Consider the following 15,224-nt stretch of genomic DNA (forward strand, 5'->3'; position numbering starts at 1 on the left):
GCCGTTGAGGAATGGGGATGAAATTGAGCAGACGAGAGACAGAAAACAAAAGACAAAGAAACATAAAATGAAAACAAAACACTGGAGAACTGAAGCTTATACGAAAAATGGTCCTGAAACTAGAAAGCAAGATGGCTGAACAGAGATACTGAATGATGGGTGTCAACTTCTGTGTTGGCAGAAATGTTTGATTAATGAAAACGAGTGAATGACTTAAAAGAGATGCAACACAAAAACACTGACTAGACCTTTAACACACAAACATACCTTCTCATACCTTACTTGTCCTTACAGCCTACCCAAGCCTCTGTGCTTGATCCATGATGGAGTTCTCATCATCTCTATCTACTGTACAAACCTCTGGCTTCTTACCTGGATTGTACTGAATCTCTTACAGACCTCAGGTTGATGGCCAACAAATGAAGTATTTGCTATCAGTGATAATTTAGTTGAGTTTGTTGAAAAACCTTCTCTGAGGTTAAGTTCTAAAAATAATACGGATATTATCTGCTGTTTGTTGATTTATCAAATCTGAGGTCAGTTATAATCTGGATTGAGGGTGGCCCCTTTTTGTGACAATGCAAAAACACATCAATGCTGCTTCAACTCTTGCTTTTTTGTCTATGACATCTAAATTCATGATGGTCAGCTCTTGCATTACATAATATGGTTCAGTTTTTGTCTAAATTGTCATTTTTGCATTGTCAAACACACATGCACACACACCCCCAAGCACACTCACTCTCACACAGCAGTACATGTGGTTAGACCTACGCGTCTGTGGCGTGTCGATGGACACTTCGTTGGTATATGCTCCAATCCCATGCTTGCTCCTGGCAGCGAGCTGGAAGGTGTAGGTGGAGAAAGGCTTCAAGTTCTTCAGCAGGTAGGAGGTGGTCGGCTCAAAGCTTATTTTCTTCTGTGAGGATGTGAAAAAGACGTCAGGTAGTGAGACAGAGTAGCAGAAGGAAAAGGTTGCATCTGCTATTAACTACAGGTTGTTGAAACAACAGCATGGACTCTTCAGTTCCCCTTTAATATCAGCATTAATTCATCTTCTGTCTGCTCCACCATCTGTCCAGTCAAACACTTGTCCTTTAATCTGTTATCATCCCTCTGTCCATACATGAGTTTATTAGCCCAGCTAAAATGTCCTCTTAACTACAAATCCAAAGTGAAGGATGAAGCCCCTCCCTTCAGTCCTACCTCCTCTGTGTCGTCAGCTCGTCGGTAGACCAGTTCGTATCCTGTGATCTGGTTGTCTGGGCCACCCTGCGGAGGAGCCACCCAGGACAACAGGATACTGGTCTCGGACTTGGCCTCACCCTTAAATTCTGAAGGTTGGGATGGAACTGCAGAGTTACAAAAAACAGGATTAGCAAAACCCGAAGCGTTTGTTGTAATTTTCTTTCAGGGTGATGAGTGCACACATTTCCAGTGTGGTGTGGTACATCTGTCTGACACTTAATGTGCGCTCTCACCTCCCTGACTTTCAACTCTTACCTCCAGTTTTGGCAATAATCTGCAGGTCCTGGGACAGAGGCCCATCTCCTACAGAGGTGAAGGCCAGCACTCTGATGTAATATGTCTTGTTAGGAGTCAGACCCTGGATGGTGATGAAGTTGGCGCTCCGCACCATCTGCTTCTCCCACTGCACAATAACAGAAAGACAGCACAGTGCATGAATGCAAGCAGACACACAGGTGCACACTCATGTATTGGATACAAGCAGACAACACAAGTTATCAGTCAGTTGTGGTTAATTAGGAGCAACAACAAAGTTAGAGGGAGCAAGGAACACGCAGATGCACACCTGGTTGACTGGCAGAGTGTTGTCTAAGGTGTAGTACACCCTGTAACCAACGACCTGTCCGTTAGGTTCCTCTGGTTCATCCCAGTGGATGATGGCTGTTGTTGTGCTCAGCATACGACCTCTGACCTGCAGGGTAAACAGGAAGAACTTCAGCACCACTGAGCAGGGGTGAAGTGTAGACTGGATTTTTATTGGAGAAAGTTTTGTTGAGAGAGTTAGTTGTTTTGTTTTTTAAATAACTTGAAGATAACGTTTGAAAATCTCACACTGAAATGTGTAATACTCTGTAATTACTGTAATAACACTGTCCCTCAAAATAACAGGCAACCAATTATATATTGCTTTACAGCAAAGCTTGAGATAAAGAAAAACCATAACAGACGAAGGCGCTGAACAATAACGTTTTTCATCTTTTAAAATCAAGTGTTTATTTACGTATATACTGAAAATGTCAGTTTTGTAAAATCAAGGCATCTTGCAGACCTGTCTGGGAGGTGAGGAGGGGGCCTGCTCTGCTGTGCGGGCCTCCACCACCTCGCTGGAGGGACCTTGGCCGATGGTGTTAACTGCTGCTACCCGAAAGTCATAGTGGGAGTACGGACTGAGTCCACCAACGCTGTAGCGGGTCGTGGCTATGCCATCGATCTCTTTATATGGGTCCTCTGAGCCTTTGGCACGGTGCTGGAGAGGAAGAGGGAAGAGAGAGCATGTGTTCATTTAAAGCTGCATTAGTCACCTTTGTACAGAGGATGTACAGTATAGCTCTAGATAACAGTAATAGACAGTTACACCAAAAAAACTCCAGACAGCATTCTCTTTTCTACAAACCAGGATTTGGGCACAACATGCACAAATTACTAATGTGGCTGTCCTGATTTTTGTGAATGAAGTATTTGGTCACTACTTTTTGAGCAGTTTGTGTTTCATTCTTACATTTCATTGCTCACAAGACACCAGAATTTCATTTGAGCTATGTGGGCAACTTTATCACTATCAGGAGAGACAAGGGGTTCTTTTCTTTTGCAGCCATACTTAGGGATTTAGTCAGTTAATAACAGTTTATGTTCATATAAAAATCTAGTGCAGCTCCGGCTGTGTCACAGAGACCTGTGTGCACATGCAGCAGTGCTGTGCGGTAGGTAGTGCATGGGTAAGAGTGAAATGTGTGTGTGCTTGTGGTGTCCTTTACACACCTGGATGATATAGTAGGAGACGGGTTCAGGGTTGCCAGAATCCCAGGTGAGGGTGATGCTTGTTGCAGTTCTCTCCGTCACCACAGGGGTGCCAGGAGCCTTTGGCAGCGCTAACAGGGAAAAAAAGAATGAGAGAGAAGGAGTGAGGAATCTTATGTGCTGTCCCACCATAATGAAAACAACAACAACAACATAAAAAAACATTCAAATTATGGAGCTTAAAACTTGTTCTGACTGAAAAAGTTGGAAACAATTTAATGATGACACGCGTTCAGAATCAGAATGATGCCATGACTGTAATCTCTACACAATAATTAGAAAAACAATTATGAACTAAATTAGTTTGACGACTGGACAAAACAAATCCTGTCACTTCAAAAACTCGTTATCTATCACTTCAAAGAGAGTTTTAACTCGCCACATACAGTATATAATCCAAATTCAAAACTGTGTATATTGACTACTAAATCCAGGCTTGGTGATAACATCAAAATGGGTCAGTACAGAACACAGCAGTCAGAGAAAAGTGATTCTGTGGCCAGCACCAGAAACATGAAAAACGGGGACAGAAGAGATTTTCTTGTAGATTTCCTACAATATTAATTAAATATTGAAATTTCCCTAAACACACAACAAAGCACCAAAACCATTTTCTTCTCCTTCCATTCAGAGAGAGTTGAGTAATAAGATGTTTTACTTTTGTTTTATCACATTGTATTATTTTGCTTATTATCTCTTTGTAATTGTCACTTTAGTGACAAATTATCTTTTCTATTCATTCATATACTCTGCATCTACAGTACGTGGTATGAGTCACTCAGGAAATAGAATAACTTGACTCATCTTCACGTATGCAATCAGGGGTAAACAATCTATTTTTGATAACATCTGGGGCCCATTTAGAATAAAGACTTGTCTGGTTGGGTGGAAACACCTGGGGATGACCCATAAGTAGCCCTCTGCAGCCCTCTGCTGCAGTTTAATTATTTTATTTTTATATATATTTCACTTACTCACGTAATATACTGTATGTATTATTATATTATTATGTTTTTAAAGTCCTGCTTTCGTTAGTGATTCATATTTATTATTTGTGTTGTTGTTTTGTTGTTATGCATTGGTCGTGAATTGAAGACATGGGTTCTGCACGGTTTGGGGCAGATGTTTGGAGTCCTATGGGTTATACAGTATGTTGCTATGTGCTATTATGTTTGGAAATAAATAAAGATATTATTGGAAAAAAACAAACTTGACTCATCTTTTGTCTTTTAAAATAGAAATGTTTCCACAATAGTTCAGCACATCAAGTGCTCATACACAGACAGAATGTGCTGTGGTATTGTCAACTTAACACTTTGCTCTTTTGAATAAAGTCATAATCAAAGTCTCACTCGAGGCAAGGTCAAACCATCACTGCCTCTCTTGCTCGCACACTTTCCTTTTTTCCACACACACTCTGATGAACCCACCTTTAACAATAATTTGGGCCACCTCCTCAATCACGCCTAACGTCGACATGGCGACACATGTGTAATTGTTCGACTGGCGTACGTCAGTCAGCTCCAGGACGTTGCGGCCTATGGGCATGTCGTCCTCGGGCGTCAGGTCCTCTGCTCCCAGCATCCACTTCACGTAGGGCATGGGTGAACCCACCGCCACGCAGGTGATGTTGACGTTCCCCCCTGGCATGATCTCACTGTCCGCTGGGGGGATGGAGAAGCGAGGGGGGACACGACGAACTGGACCGGATAGCAGTGAAAGCAGGGCGGCAGAAGAAAATAAATGATTAGAAATTCATGACAGTGTTGTTGAGCAGAGTGCAGTACAGTGGATAAAAATCAGGGTCTATACCCGGGGGGATGATTATCTTTTTGTAGTGCCATGTGCTTTGAAATGAAGTTTTATGGTGTTCAAAGAAGACTGCAAGCATTCAGACAGTCTGATACATCACCACTATGGCGCATGTGATATCAAAATGTTTTATTCATGGTGTTTTTAGGTGTGCTTCAATAAATATTTTATGAACTGAAACACAAAAGATGCTCATGAAAAAAAAACTCGTAGCAAACACACATGCATTCACAGGGAAAAAAGAGAAAAGAAAGAACACAGGGTACAGTACATCTCAAAGGAGTAAACTGTACAGGCAGGTTTAAACCTTCAGTCCCACACATATAAAACAGCCGAGGCACACAAACACAAATGGCAGTTTAATGGAAGAAAAGGAAATACTCAGGAGAGACTCAAAGGAGCCACACAGTCGTTACAATACCAACCTTCTCGCAGCTCTGCAGAGGGAGGTGGGACAGAGCGCAGCAGGAGGAGGAGGATGAAGGAGGGGGAAACGGAAAATATCAGAGAAGAGACAGGAGATAGAGAGAGAGAAAACACGTTAGACAAAGGGGCATGGCGAGGTGGCAACAGAAAGAGGGGAAAGCCAAGAGAAAAGGAAAGAGAAAGAAGGAGAAAGAGAGAAAGAGGAGAAGGAGGAGAGAATAAAAACAGAGGCCATAAATGGCCAGCGTGTTGGTGAAAGCCTTCCACTGGCGGCTGTCTCCATAGACCGCCTGTCAAACACTCACTGAGCAGCACCGCAAGATTTTACTGGCCCTGCAAGCACTGTTAGACGCACATCACTGACTCTGTGCTGTTTGAGTGTTTCAGTGTGAGAGTGCGCGTGTATTTATATATATAAAGATATATATATATGACATAGATGTGTGTGTACGTCCAGTTGTGTGTGTGTTTATTTCTCATCTCCGGGAGTGAGAAAAGCATTTTACGCTGTTTAAAGCTCTTTTCTTTTTCCTTTTTTTGGGGGTGGGGATAGTGATGGTGGATGTGGTGGAGTTGGGGGCAGACAACAGAGCAAAAGGCCCCGGGAATGAAAATGTCTCTAAGATGCAAAAAATTTGGTGAATATGAGTGTGTGTGTGTGTGTATGTGTTTGTGTTTTGAAGGAAACAGTGCCTGAGGAAGTGAGATGCCTGTCAGATTTGGGGAGAAACACAAGTCTTAACCAGACAATGATTTGGTTTTTTCCCTCTGAGGTCTAAAGGCTAAGAGTTGAGGGCAGAGAGATTAATAGCCTGAGTGAAACATTCAGCCCTGTCTCAACTTGACGTAGAGGAGCTCTCATTTAAAAACCATCCAGTTTTACGTCTCTACAGATAAAGATTTGTAAAACATAGAAAGTCTAATAGCATCACATCACATCACATTAATATGATAAGTGCACATTCATAACAGAAGGTGTCTATGTAAAAAAAAAAAAAGTATGAATACACTCCATGAAAAGAAGCCCCAAACTGCACATTCATTATCAATGTGGTCCATAAACCTAACAGGCTGGCTTTTATCCCTCTCTTACCTCTGACGTAGAGGTTAGCTGGGGTGGAATAGCGTGTCCCATAGCTGTTGGTGGCAACACACTCATACTTCCCCTGGTCTGACTCCTCACTCATCTCTATCTGGAGGGCACCTGGATGGAGGGAGGGATGGAGAGGAAGAGAAGAAGAATAGGGAGGGGAGACAGAGAGAGAGTCACACAGAAAGAGAGAGAGGGAGAAAGAGCAATCACACAAAACTGGATGACATTAGGTAAACTGGGTACAGTTTATAAACACATCAACATCTACAGTAAATGGTAAAAACTTCAGAAAGGGTAAATGGGTCAGAGTTTTCAGCAAAAACAAGCTGAACTCTCTATGAAGAACAAGGGGCTAAAAAAGGACCCAAGTCTATTGGGAGGCATTAACAAGTTTCAAGACTCTGCCTAAAACAGGGGCCAGCCTCCTGATTTATAAATGGTAAGACAACAAAAACAAAAAAAAAGAAAGAAAAAAAAAGATACTGATAGAAAGCCTACAAAAATGCAGAATGTAGTCTACATGCAAGGCAGAAACAAATAAACCAACCAGCCAAAAGGTGGAGAAATCCAGTCACAAATACAGCATTTAGAAAAGTCTTTGCTGAAAATTGAGATGCAGTTACATTAGGGAGCAAATCATGTTTCAGTTTTCAAGGATAAAATCTGACAAAGTTATTGCCATGGCAATAAGGCATCCCCCAACCCTTTCGGATCCACCAATGGGATCAGGAGTGTGATGTCATTTTAAAACACGCCCAATAAGGAGGTAAAGACATCAACCGACCTCCATCAAGGCCAACAGATTCAAAAAGCAAAAAGGAACGACATACGCAAAGCCTTGGGAAGGGACCGATGCTTTCTCGCTCCCTGAAAATAGAAAAACTGTCAAAAAAGTCAACCAGAGGTTCTTTAAAGATGGTGTGGTAAGGCAAAAAAGCGCCCATAAAAACTTTATCAAAAAAGTGGTTGTTTGGGGCTTTTTATCGGTAATGAGAGAGAAAAGAGAAAGTAATGGTAAAAAACTATGAAGAAATGCATGTGTGTGTGTGCGTGCAGGTTTGTGTATTCATGCGTGTGTGTGAGCACACTAATGTCTGCAAGTGTGTCTGAGTCTTCACCATCTGGACTTTTCAGGCTGAGCGAATAACAGCTGGGAGGGAAAACAAAAGTGGGACGTTTGATTGGGCAAATATAGACAAGGTAGAGAGACAGGCTGGGCCAAGCTTAGGTCAAGACCCCCCAAAAAGAAAAAAAAAAAAAAAAAGAATAAGAAAAAAAGGGAAATCAGGTCATAAAAAAAGTAAAGTATGCTTTGTTACCTCAAACTAAGCAATAAAAAAACAGGTTGTAAATATCATGCTTTAGATTGGAAACAAAGAATATGTAAAAAGCTAAATGATGTTAAACTGGTGAATACAGAAGAGAGATCACAATATGGCAAGGAAGGAAGCGATGGATTTCTGTGTTACAAAGTGAACGTTGAGGCGGAGATGGAGAAATGAAAGGATGAAGAGAGGATGGAAGGCGAGAAGAGGGGAGGTGATTAAAAGTCATAGTATAATGAATTGCTTGCTCAATTCCGATTCCCCCTCTTGCGCCTGCTGCAGATCTGAAGCAGCTGGATGAGTCTGACCAATGTGGCAAAGTCTTTCTGGACTAGAACCCACACTGATGAGCCCGATCCAGAGCTGCTCTGCTTTTTTTTTTTCATTAGATCTCAGAGACAAGCAGGAACGAGGGGTCGAAAAGGAATCGGGCCACTGTGTCATGTTGGTCCTCCCAGCAGTCTTACCTCGTATGGGCGTGCCACCTGAGTGGGCAATGAATGCACGAGATTAGAGAAGGAGAAGAAGAAGAAAATGTTAGTACCACAGAAGGGGAACGGGATACGGGAGGGAGGGACTTAGGGGTTGGGGGGTGGGGGACTGTGGGGAGTTGGGAGTTGGGAGGGGAGAGGGTAACTTTGAAGGAAGAAGAATCAAATCAGAGAGAAAAGACTCAAAATATAGATCCTTAGAGAGAGAGAGAGAGAGAGAGAGAGAGAGAGAGAGAGAGAGAGAGAGAGAGAGTAGGAAGAGGAGGCATAGAAGGAAGAAGGCAGAATAAATAAAGACAGAATAAGCCCAAGAGGAGAAAGACAGATACTACGTAGAGAGACAGAGTGACAGAGCTATAAGGAGATGGATTATTGATTTGACTTCATTGACTTACAGCAGTGGCAGATGTGGCTGTAGGAGTGGGGTAGTGTCTGCACTGCTCTCGGCTGGCTCTCTAAGAGGTGGAGTTAACTGCCCTGAGTCTCAACCTGCTCTTGTCCTCCATGTAGGTCAAACCTTGGTTTAATCTCACTACTAGAAGACTCTATCGATTTAAGTACTTAAACACATATTACTGTTGTTTGTCCAAATGTTCCTAAAGGAAAAATCCACCCTCCAACACTTGATGTTTAAAAATATTCTCCCTAAACCATATCTTTTTTTGTGCGTGTGTTTTTTTTCTGGTGTGTAACTGGCAAAAGCAGACAATGTGACATCGAGTCCAAATCCTTCCATGGGGGCCGCCCACAACTGAGTGTGACAGCCGAGAAATTGTCAACAATCTAAAGCATCAGTGGTAAATGTCAAGTCGATGTCTCAGCCCTTCAGAATCAAAGAGCGAAGGGTGTGTTTACGGATTCAGTATCTTAGATCGACCATCAGCAGTCAAACTGTGAGAGGTTCGTTCGTGGTGGGAGGGGGTGAAGACAATAGACTCATGTTAGACACTAGACTGTTGTGTCTGGTTTCGGCGCTGCGAAACAAGTTTATATGTTTTACAATTAACACTTGAAGTGTTTGAGGCACTTGAAAATTACATTGAGTTGATAAACGCAAAACCCCCACTTTGGTCTCTCAATTTCATCTATCATTTATTTTTGTTATTGTTTGATCTGCCCGCTGTTTTCTCAGTAAATTATTTGGTCAATAATATGTCAGAGAGTAGTTCAAATTGATCACAATTTCCCAGAGCCCAATGTGATGTTTTTTCCCCCTTCAAATTGCAAACAAAATTGCTTGTATTGTGCAACTAAACTGAGACTGCATCAGTCAATGGAATAAAACAGGAGCAAATACAGAAAAAGCAGCAATTTTACACACTGAAGGGAAAGGGGCTGTTTGGTGTTTTGGCCTAAAAAATAACTTCAATCAACCATCGAAAATGCCTCAAGCTAATTTTCCATCACAGACTAATGGATTGATGGGCCAATCTACCAATCTAAACTAATAGTGGTCACACACAGGCATCTTATCTATAATATTAGGGTTAGGGTTATTATATTAATACTATTATCAATTTAAGGAAGAAAATCCCTGAGAAAATGAATGTTCAAAGAAACTGAATTTATAGCACTTTTTGGGAAAAATTACCAAATATAGAATTGAAGAGTGGATTTTGTGAACTACCATACTAAAAAACACAGTATCAGTGTCCACAGTAGACCAGTATTTTCTTCTCAGCAGTTACCAAGTTTACTACATAGTACACATACTGTTACTACACTGTGTGGCCAACGTCTACAAGTCTGAAACCTGGCAGCTATTGATTTCCCTCCAGTGGCTCCACCAGAGGCCTACCTAACAGCTATCTACAGCTGATGGCTTATTGAGCGGAAACTCTATACAGCAGAGCGGACAGAGTAAGTGGGTGAGTGAATGACCGAGTGAGTGAGTGGGTGAGTGAGTGAGGGACAGAATAATTGAATAAGTGAAGGAGTGGAAAAAGTAAATAGGTGAGTGTGAGGACAAAGTTATTGCAGTTCTTTGGGTGTGGAAAGGCTGCAGGTGCACAGGTGAGGGTGAGGCCAACTACCTCAGGGGTGACAGATGTGGTGTGTGTGTGTGTGTGTGTGTGTGTTTGTATATGTGTATTCATGTCTATGTGTGTGTTTACAACCAGTTTGTAGCACCTATAGTAGGCTATGTTGACTTAACCAAAACAATGAATGGATGTCTTCAGAGTTGAGTGTGTGTGTGTGTGTGTGTGTGTGTGTGTTTGCATCTGTGTCTCATTTTATATTGTGTGTGTGACTGTTAGTAAAATGCATGCCATGCATTTTAATAACACCTCAACATTTGCATAGGTGAGCAGCAGCAGCAACAGTAGCAACATTAGTGAGCAGTATATAAAAGTGGACTGTGAGGGTGTGGGCCTTGGAACAGAAGCACTTACCAAAGGACTCTGTGGTTAAAAAGATACAGAGAGAAAAGAAACAGCATAGACATGGCATTATAATCTGACCGTTGGATACACAGAGGAGTTGATTTAGTAGAAACACCTTGAAAAAGCACTGGAACTTCAAAAAAAGTCCTCTGTATTGGTTATTTACACAAAAGTCTGAGCTTAAGAGAAATGTGAAAGTCATTTATGTTATCGTTACACAGAAGAAGCAAGGCTAATATATCTGACATTTTAACTTTTAACATTACTTCTAATCCTTATGATTCATTTTTTTTTCTTCTGTAAAATAAAAGTCAAAAGGGAGTCTGAGCAGGCTGTTGAGGGCTGAGCCAGAGAATTAACAACAACAAAAAAAACAGGGACAGAAGCAAAGAAGGTTGTTGTCTGTAAAGAAGGCAGAGAGTTGGGTGTTCAGTCACAAGAAAAGAGGGGGTTTCGGGTCCAGAGTTGGTCCCTGGAAGCAGAAGGAGGACTGAGGAGGGGAGGGGACTTGCTACAACAAGTTGGGATGTGACACACTACTGTGGCTTTAGAAAAACTGACTCAAATGGATTGAGCGGGTTGATTTGAACTGATTCTATTCTGTATGTGTTTTTAGTAATCTGTCTTTTAATTGAAAGGATTCTGTCAGTGTATTTCCTAAATAAAAAAAAGAAAAGAAAGCAAAAATAACAAAAATCTTGGATACAATGTCTGTGAGTTGATTTCACACCCACGCAAGACACGCTTTCCAGGAAATGAGGAAAAACCAAAGGTTATTTGATTGTTAAGTCACAGCAGTGAGCTATCTTAGGGAGGCCACTCCCTCCATACATGCCACCATCACCTGGGTTTTACCTTCCAAATTCTGTCAGTGGAGAAATTTGCTGAGATATATGACTAGAGACATGGAGCACACTGATGCGTGTTGTTACAAATATTTTATAATGTTTTTAGTAAGTGAAAAATTAAACCGTTCGTGATGGTGATTTGCAGAGGAAGACCTCAGAGAGTTTGCAGAGAAAAAATGGGAGTTCACTTTTAAAGGCCTTGAGGAGTTTAGAGGGGTTTGGCAACCATACACAGTCAAATCATAGCACAGCAGCAGCAGCAGAGAGGGGCAGCTGAGAAACACAGCCAGTAACCACGGCACGAGGAGTGTGGAGCAGCAATAAGAAGAGGGGTGAACGAGGGCAAAAATAACAGAAACTCTGTAGGAACAGAGAAATAAAAAATAGATTGGCTGGGAAAAAGACAGAGAAAGGAACGGATATCGTAGGAGGGATAAAAGCAAAGTAGAGAGGAAGAAACCTTCAGGTTGAAATAAAAGCCAGGGGTTGAAAGGAAACGGAAAGAACAGAGGGATAAAAGAGCTGGTTACCTGAGCGGAGCTGCTTGATTCGTCCATTGTTATTGGACGTGTTGACCGGCAGGAAATCCTTGAACCAGGTAATTTCTGGGTCAGGGTTGCCGCTAGCAGCACAGAGCATGGTGGCGGTCCGGGAACGCTCCACCACTTTCAACTGGGGTCCCATGTCTATGGTGGGGAACCCAGAGGGCAGCTGGTCCTCTGCAAAGATCAAAAACACATCTTCAGCTGAGCAGCAGAGAGCAGTGGCCTTTTTTGTGCTCTACTCCCACAACTAAAGTGCCCTTTCCAAAAGTGTCTATGTAATGGATTTTATTTAAAGTGGATTTTTATTAAACTCTAAATTTTCAATACAGGAAAGTGGAGATTAGACACAATTTTACACCAGATAGAGTTATACTAGAATTTCAGATTTTTAGGCCTGCCTTTTTTTTTTTTTTTTTAATTGATCAAATTTGCTTTTATACCAGTACCTCTTATAATGGTACGTAGGAGTTGAAGGTGTTAACTCATTTTTTAGCCGCCCTCATGCTTTTACTCTGGCATCCCTACTCATCTGTTGTGACATCTCCAGCACATAGTATTGTTGTCACTACTGTCACTGTTCACCCAAATACAGTACATAGCTGTTATTGTAAATAATAAATATCAACAATCCACCAATGTGTGATCATATTTGAGTGTTTATTTCTTTTCTTTTTTTCAACATACTGCCAAGTGACTGCAGAACTATCCTTTGTTGTATAAGTGCCCTTGGTTTGAATCGCTGGCATACTGTGTCACTTGTGAGCATAAGCCAATGGGACATCCTCATGTATGAGGATTAGTAAGAACTACCTTTCACACAGGATAAAGGAGGATAATATCTTCATATTACAATGTCCAGCTTCCCCCTAAGGGGAATTTCACACAAAGCCGTGTCCACAGAAATGTCCTTCCAGCTTTCACATAACACTAGGCTGATATAATGTCACCTTATCAGGGCTACAACCAATGTTTCAATGAACTTGGCATCATTCTGCCTCAGTTTTCTAGCTACTAATGCTTCCTGTCATCAGTGTTGCCAGATTGCCTATTTTATAAGGGAGATCAAATCGGTGAGTTCATTAGGCTCTGCATGCAGTGACTGATAAACAGACAAAACATAATCACATTCAAGTTTATTGCAACTAGACTGAAACTTTTTGCTCTGTGATGAACGGCCTGTTCTTATCAACTCATATAAATAAATATATTGTACAAGTCACTGCAGAGATAATGTTTTCATTACTGTGACTGTGCATAGTTTGCTGCAACTTGTCATTTTCACACTTGTGTGTAGATTAAATAAATGCGATGAATGAATGAAAGTGTTGGTTAGCGAGCTTTTGAGGTGTTTCTGTTACACTCTGCCTGACCAGGCTGATGTGTCCTGTTCTGCTAAGCCTGCTGACATTAGCTCCACATTTATTGTATACTGTAGATGTGAGTGTGGTATCAATCATCTCATCTTCAGTAACTCTCAGCTACAAAGTGAATACGTGTACTTGCCCAGATCACAAACTATCCCTATAAATGAAGCTGTCTGCTTCTGAGTTCTGTTACCTGCAAATCCCAGGCCACTGCACGACTAAAGCAGATAGTCTGTGTTCAGCAGAAAAGATAACATGAGCCCTGAACTGACACCAAACAGGTTTTAAACTTCTCTGGGTAACTATTACAGTTTGAAAAGGTTTGCATGGAAATTGGCAGCTAGTCACATGCGGGAGCCGAATTTAGAATCAATTTAGAGTCAAAATATGTTTTGCATGAGCCTTGAGCCAGGAGGCAAGACTTTTAAAAAATCCAATAGAGAGGTCAAATAGAATAAGTAACATTTCATTCCATCTGACAAACTACCTCACTAAAGCTTTGGGCTACCAATCTCCGAATAAGAATCAATTGAAAATCAAATACTCTCTGTTCTGCTGGGAATCGGTAGCAATTCAGCTACACAATTTTGTCCAACTGAGTCCATTGCGCGCACACACACATACACACACATACACACACACACACACCTCTTTGGGATTTCACCCTTGCATAAAATCAAATAGACGAGTCCAATAAAGACACATCCACTGGGACTCGCACCCTTTTGGGACTGCAAATCAAATGTGATACCATAGACCTCCGAGGCAATTAAATCAAACATGAAGAGTCATTCCACTGTGATAGAGGAAATCAAAGGCAGCGGGCCAACTTCATTCAGCTCAAGTGGGAGAATTAAGAGAAGGGAGGGGACAATGCTTGGAGGAGGTGGGGGAATCAAAGGAGACAGAACTCAGTCTGAAACTGAAAAGATAACTGCATTCATTCTTGGAATCAAATAGGTTCAGAGCAAATCATCAGCTTTTAAGAAACAAATTCCTAACTTTGTTCAAGGCTGCACTTTGAAACTGCAAAGTAAAATGTCAGATCCATGACTCATGCATAAAAAAGTGGGTTAGACATAGTGAAAAAACAGGCAGACCAGCAAGGAGCATGTCTTCCTGCATGTTTGCGATGTAGTCTATTTTAATTTTTCCCTCATCTTTTTATTTTTTTATTTCTTTTTTACCCACAATCCCTTGTGACTTTATCCCTCTCAACCACAGAGAGCCTCATTAACGGGAAATCCTAGAGCTGAACCTCGCCAAGGAGATGCTAATTCTGGTACTAGCCCATCGAACCATAGCCAACGGGTCGTGAGACGTTGGCTTCGCGAACGCGTGTGTGGCCTTTTAACAGCTCCGGTTTCAATCAATCACAACTCCCAACAAATGGAAACACAGACATGATAAACCGAGAGAACAAGATGAGAAGGTGTTTGTGTGTACGAGTGTTGTCTGTGTGGGCGAGCGGTGAAGGAGGGCAAAAGTGCAAAAAAAGAAAAGAAAAAAAAGGAACGAGCAAAAGAGAACAGAGTAGAATAAAATAGTGAGAGACAAAGAATGAGAGACAGAAAGGAAAACAAAGGGAGAGAGCAAGAGAAAAACAGACGGAAAAAGAGGGAGAGCACAAGGGACCCATACAGCATAACAATCCTGATTCTCTCCGCTTTCATTATGCAAACGCTTACTTCAAAGCCGAGCCCTCATAGGCAGGAATAATGCATTCTATTTCATCTACCTGGGGTGGGACACCTAACTGAGCAACGAGGACGCACACTTAGACTGCTACCCGTCATGCAACCCCTGACGCGTGAACACAAGGAGGGAAAAGTTGCACACATGTGTTGTGTGAACAGAAGTGCGTAGGAAGTTTAGACAGCCAATAGCACAG

At 41.7% G+C, this 15,224-nt stretch overlaps 2 protein-coding genes across 2 annotated transcripts in view; one reads left to right on the forward strand and one right to left on the reverse strand.

The window, feature by feature from the left end:
* Window positions 1–15,224, forward strand: part of kdm4c (lysine (K)-specific demethylase 4C) — an 80,988-nt gene that overhangs the window by 63,080 nt on the left and 2,684 nt on the right. The window lies entirely within an intron of this gene.
* The window catches only part of ptprdb (protein tyrosine phosphatase receptor type Db), a 144,337-nt gene that overhangs the window by 28,203 nt on the left and 100,910 nt on the right, over window positions 1–15,224 (reverse strand). The window contains exons 9-18 of the mRNA XM_085776381.1: window positions 11,955–12,143; window positions 6,377–6,487; window positions 5,283–5,294; window positions 4,476–4,745; window positions 3,007–3,116; window positions 2,297–2,494; window positions 1,814–1,939; window positions 1,504–1,651; window positions 1,207–1,352; window positions 775–919 (exon numbers count right to left, since the gene is read on the reverse strand). Coding sequence (XP_085632507.1) covers window positions 775–919; window positions 1,207–1,352; window positions 1,504–1,651; window positions 1,814–1,939; window positions 2,297–2,494; window positions 3,007–3,116; window positions 4,476–4,745; window positions 5,283–5,294; window positions 6,377–6,487; window positions 11,955–12,143 — 1,455 coding nt within the window. The remainder of the gene's footprint in view (window positions 1–774; window positions 920–1,206; window positions 1,353–1,503; window positions 1,652–1,813; window positions 1,940–2,296; window positions 2,495–3,006; window positions 3,117–4,475; window positions 4,746–5,282; window positions 5,295–6,376; window positions 6,488–11,954; window positions 12,144–15,224) is intronic.

Source organism: Trachurus japonicus, chromosome 1 (assembly GCF_045865225.1).
Source record: "Trachurus japonicus isolate A0001 chromosome 1, Traja_1.0".
Classification (NCBI taxonomy): domain Eukaryota; kingdom Metazoa; phylum Chordata; class Actinopteri; order Carangiformes; family Carangidae; genus Trachurus; species Trachurus japonicus.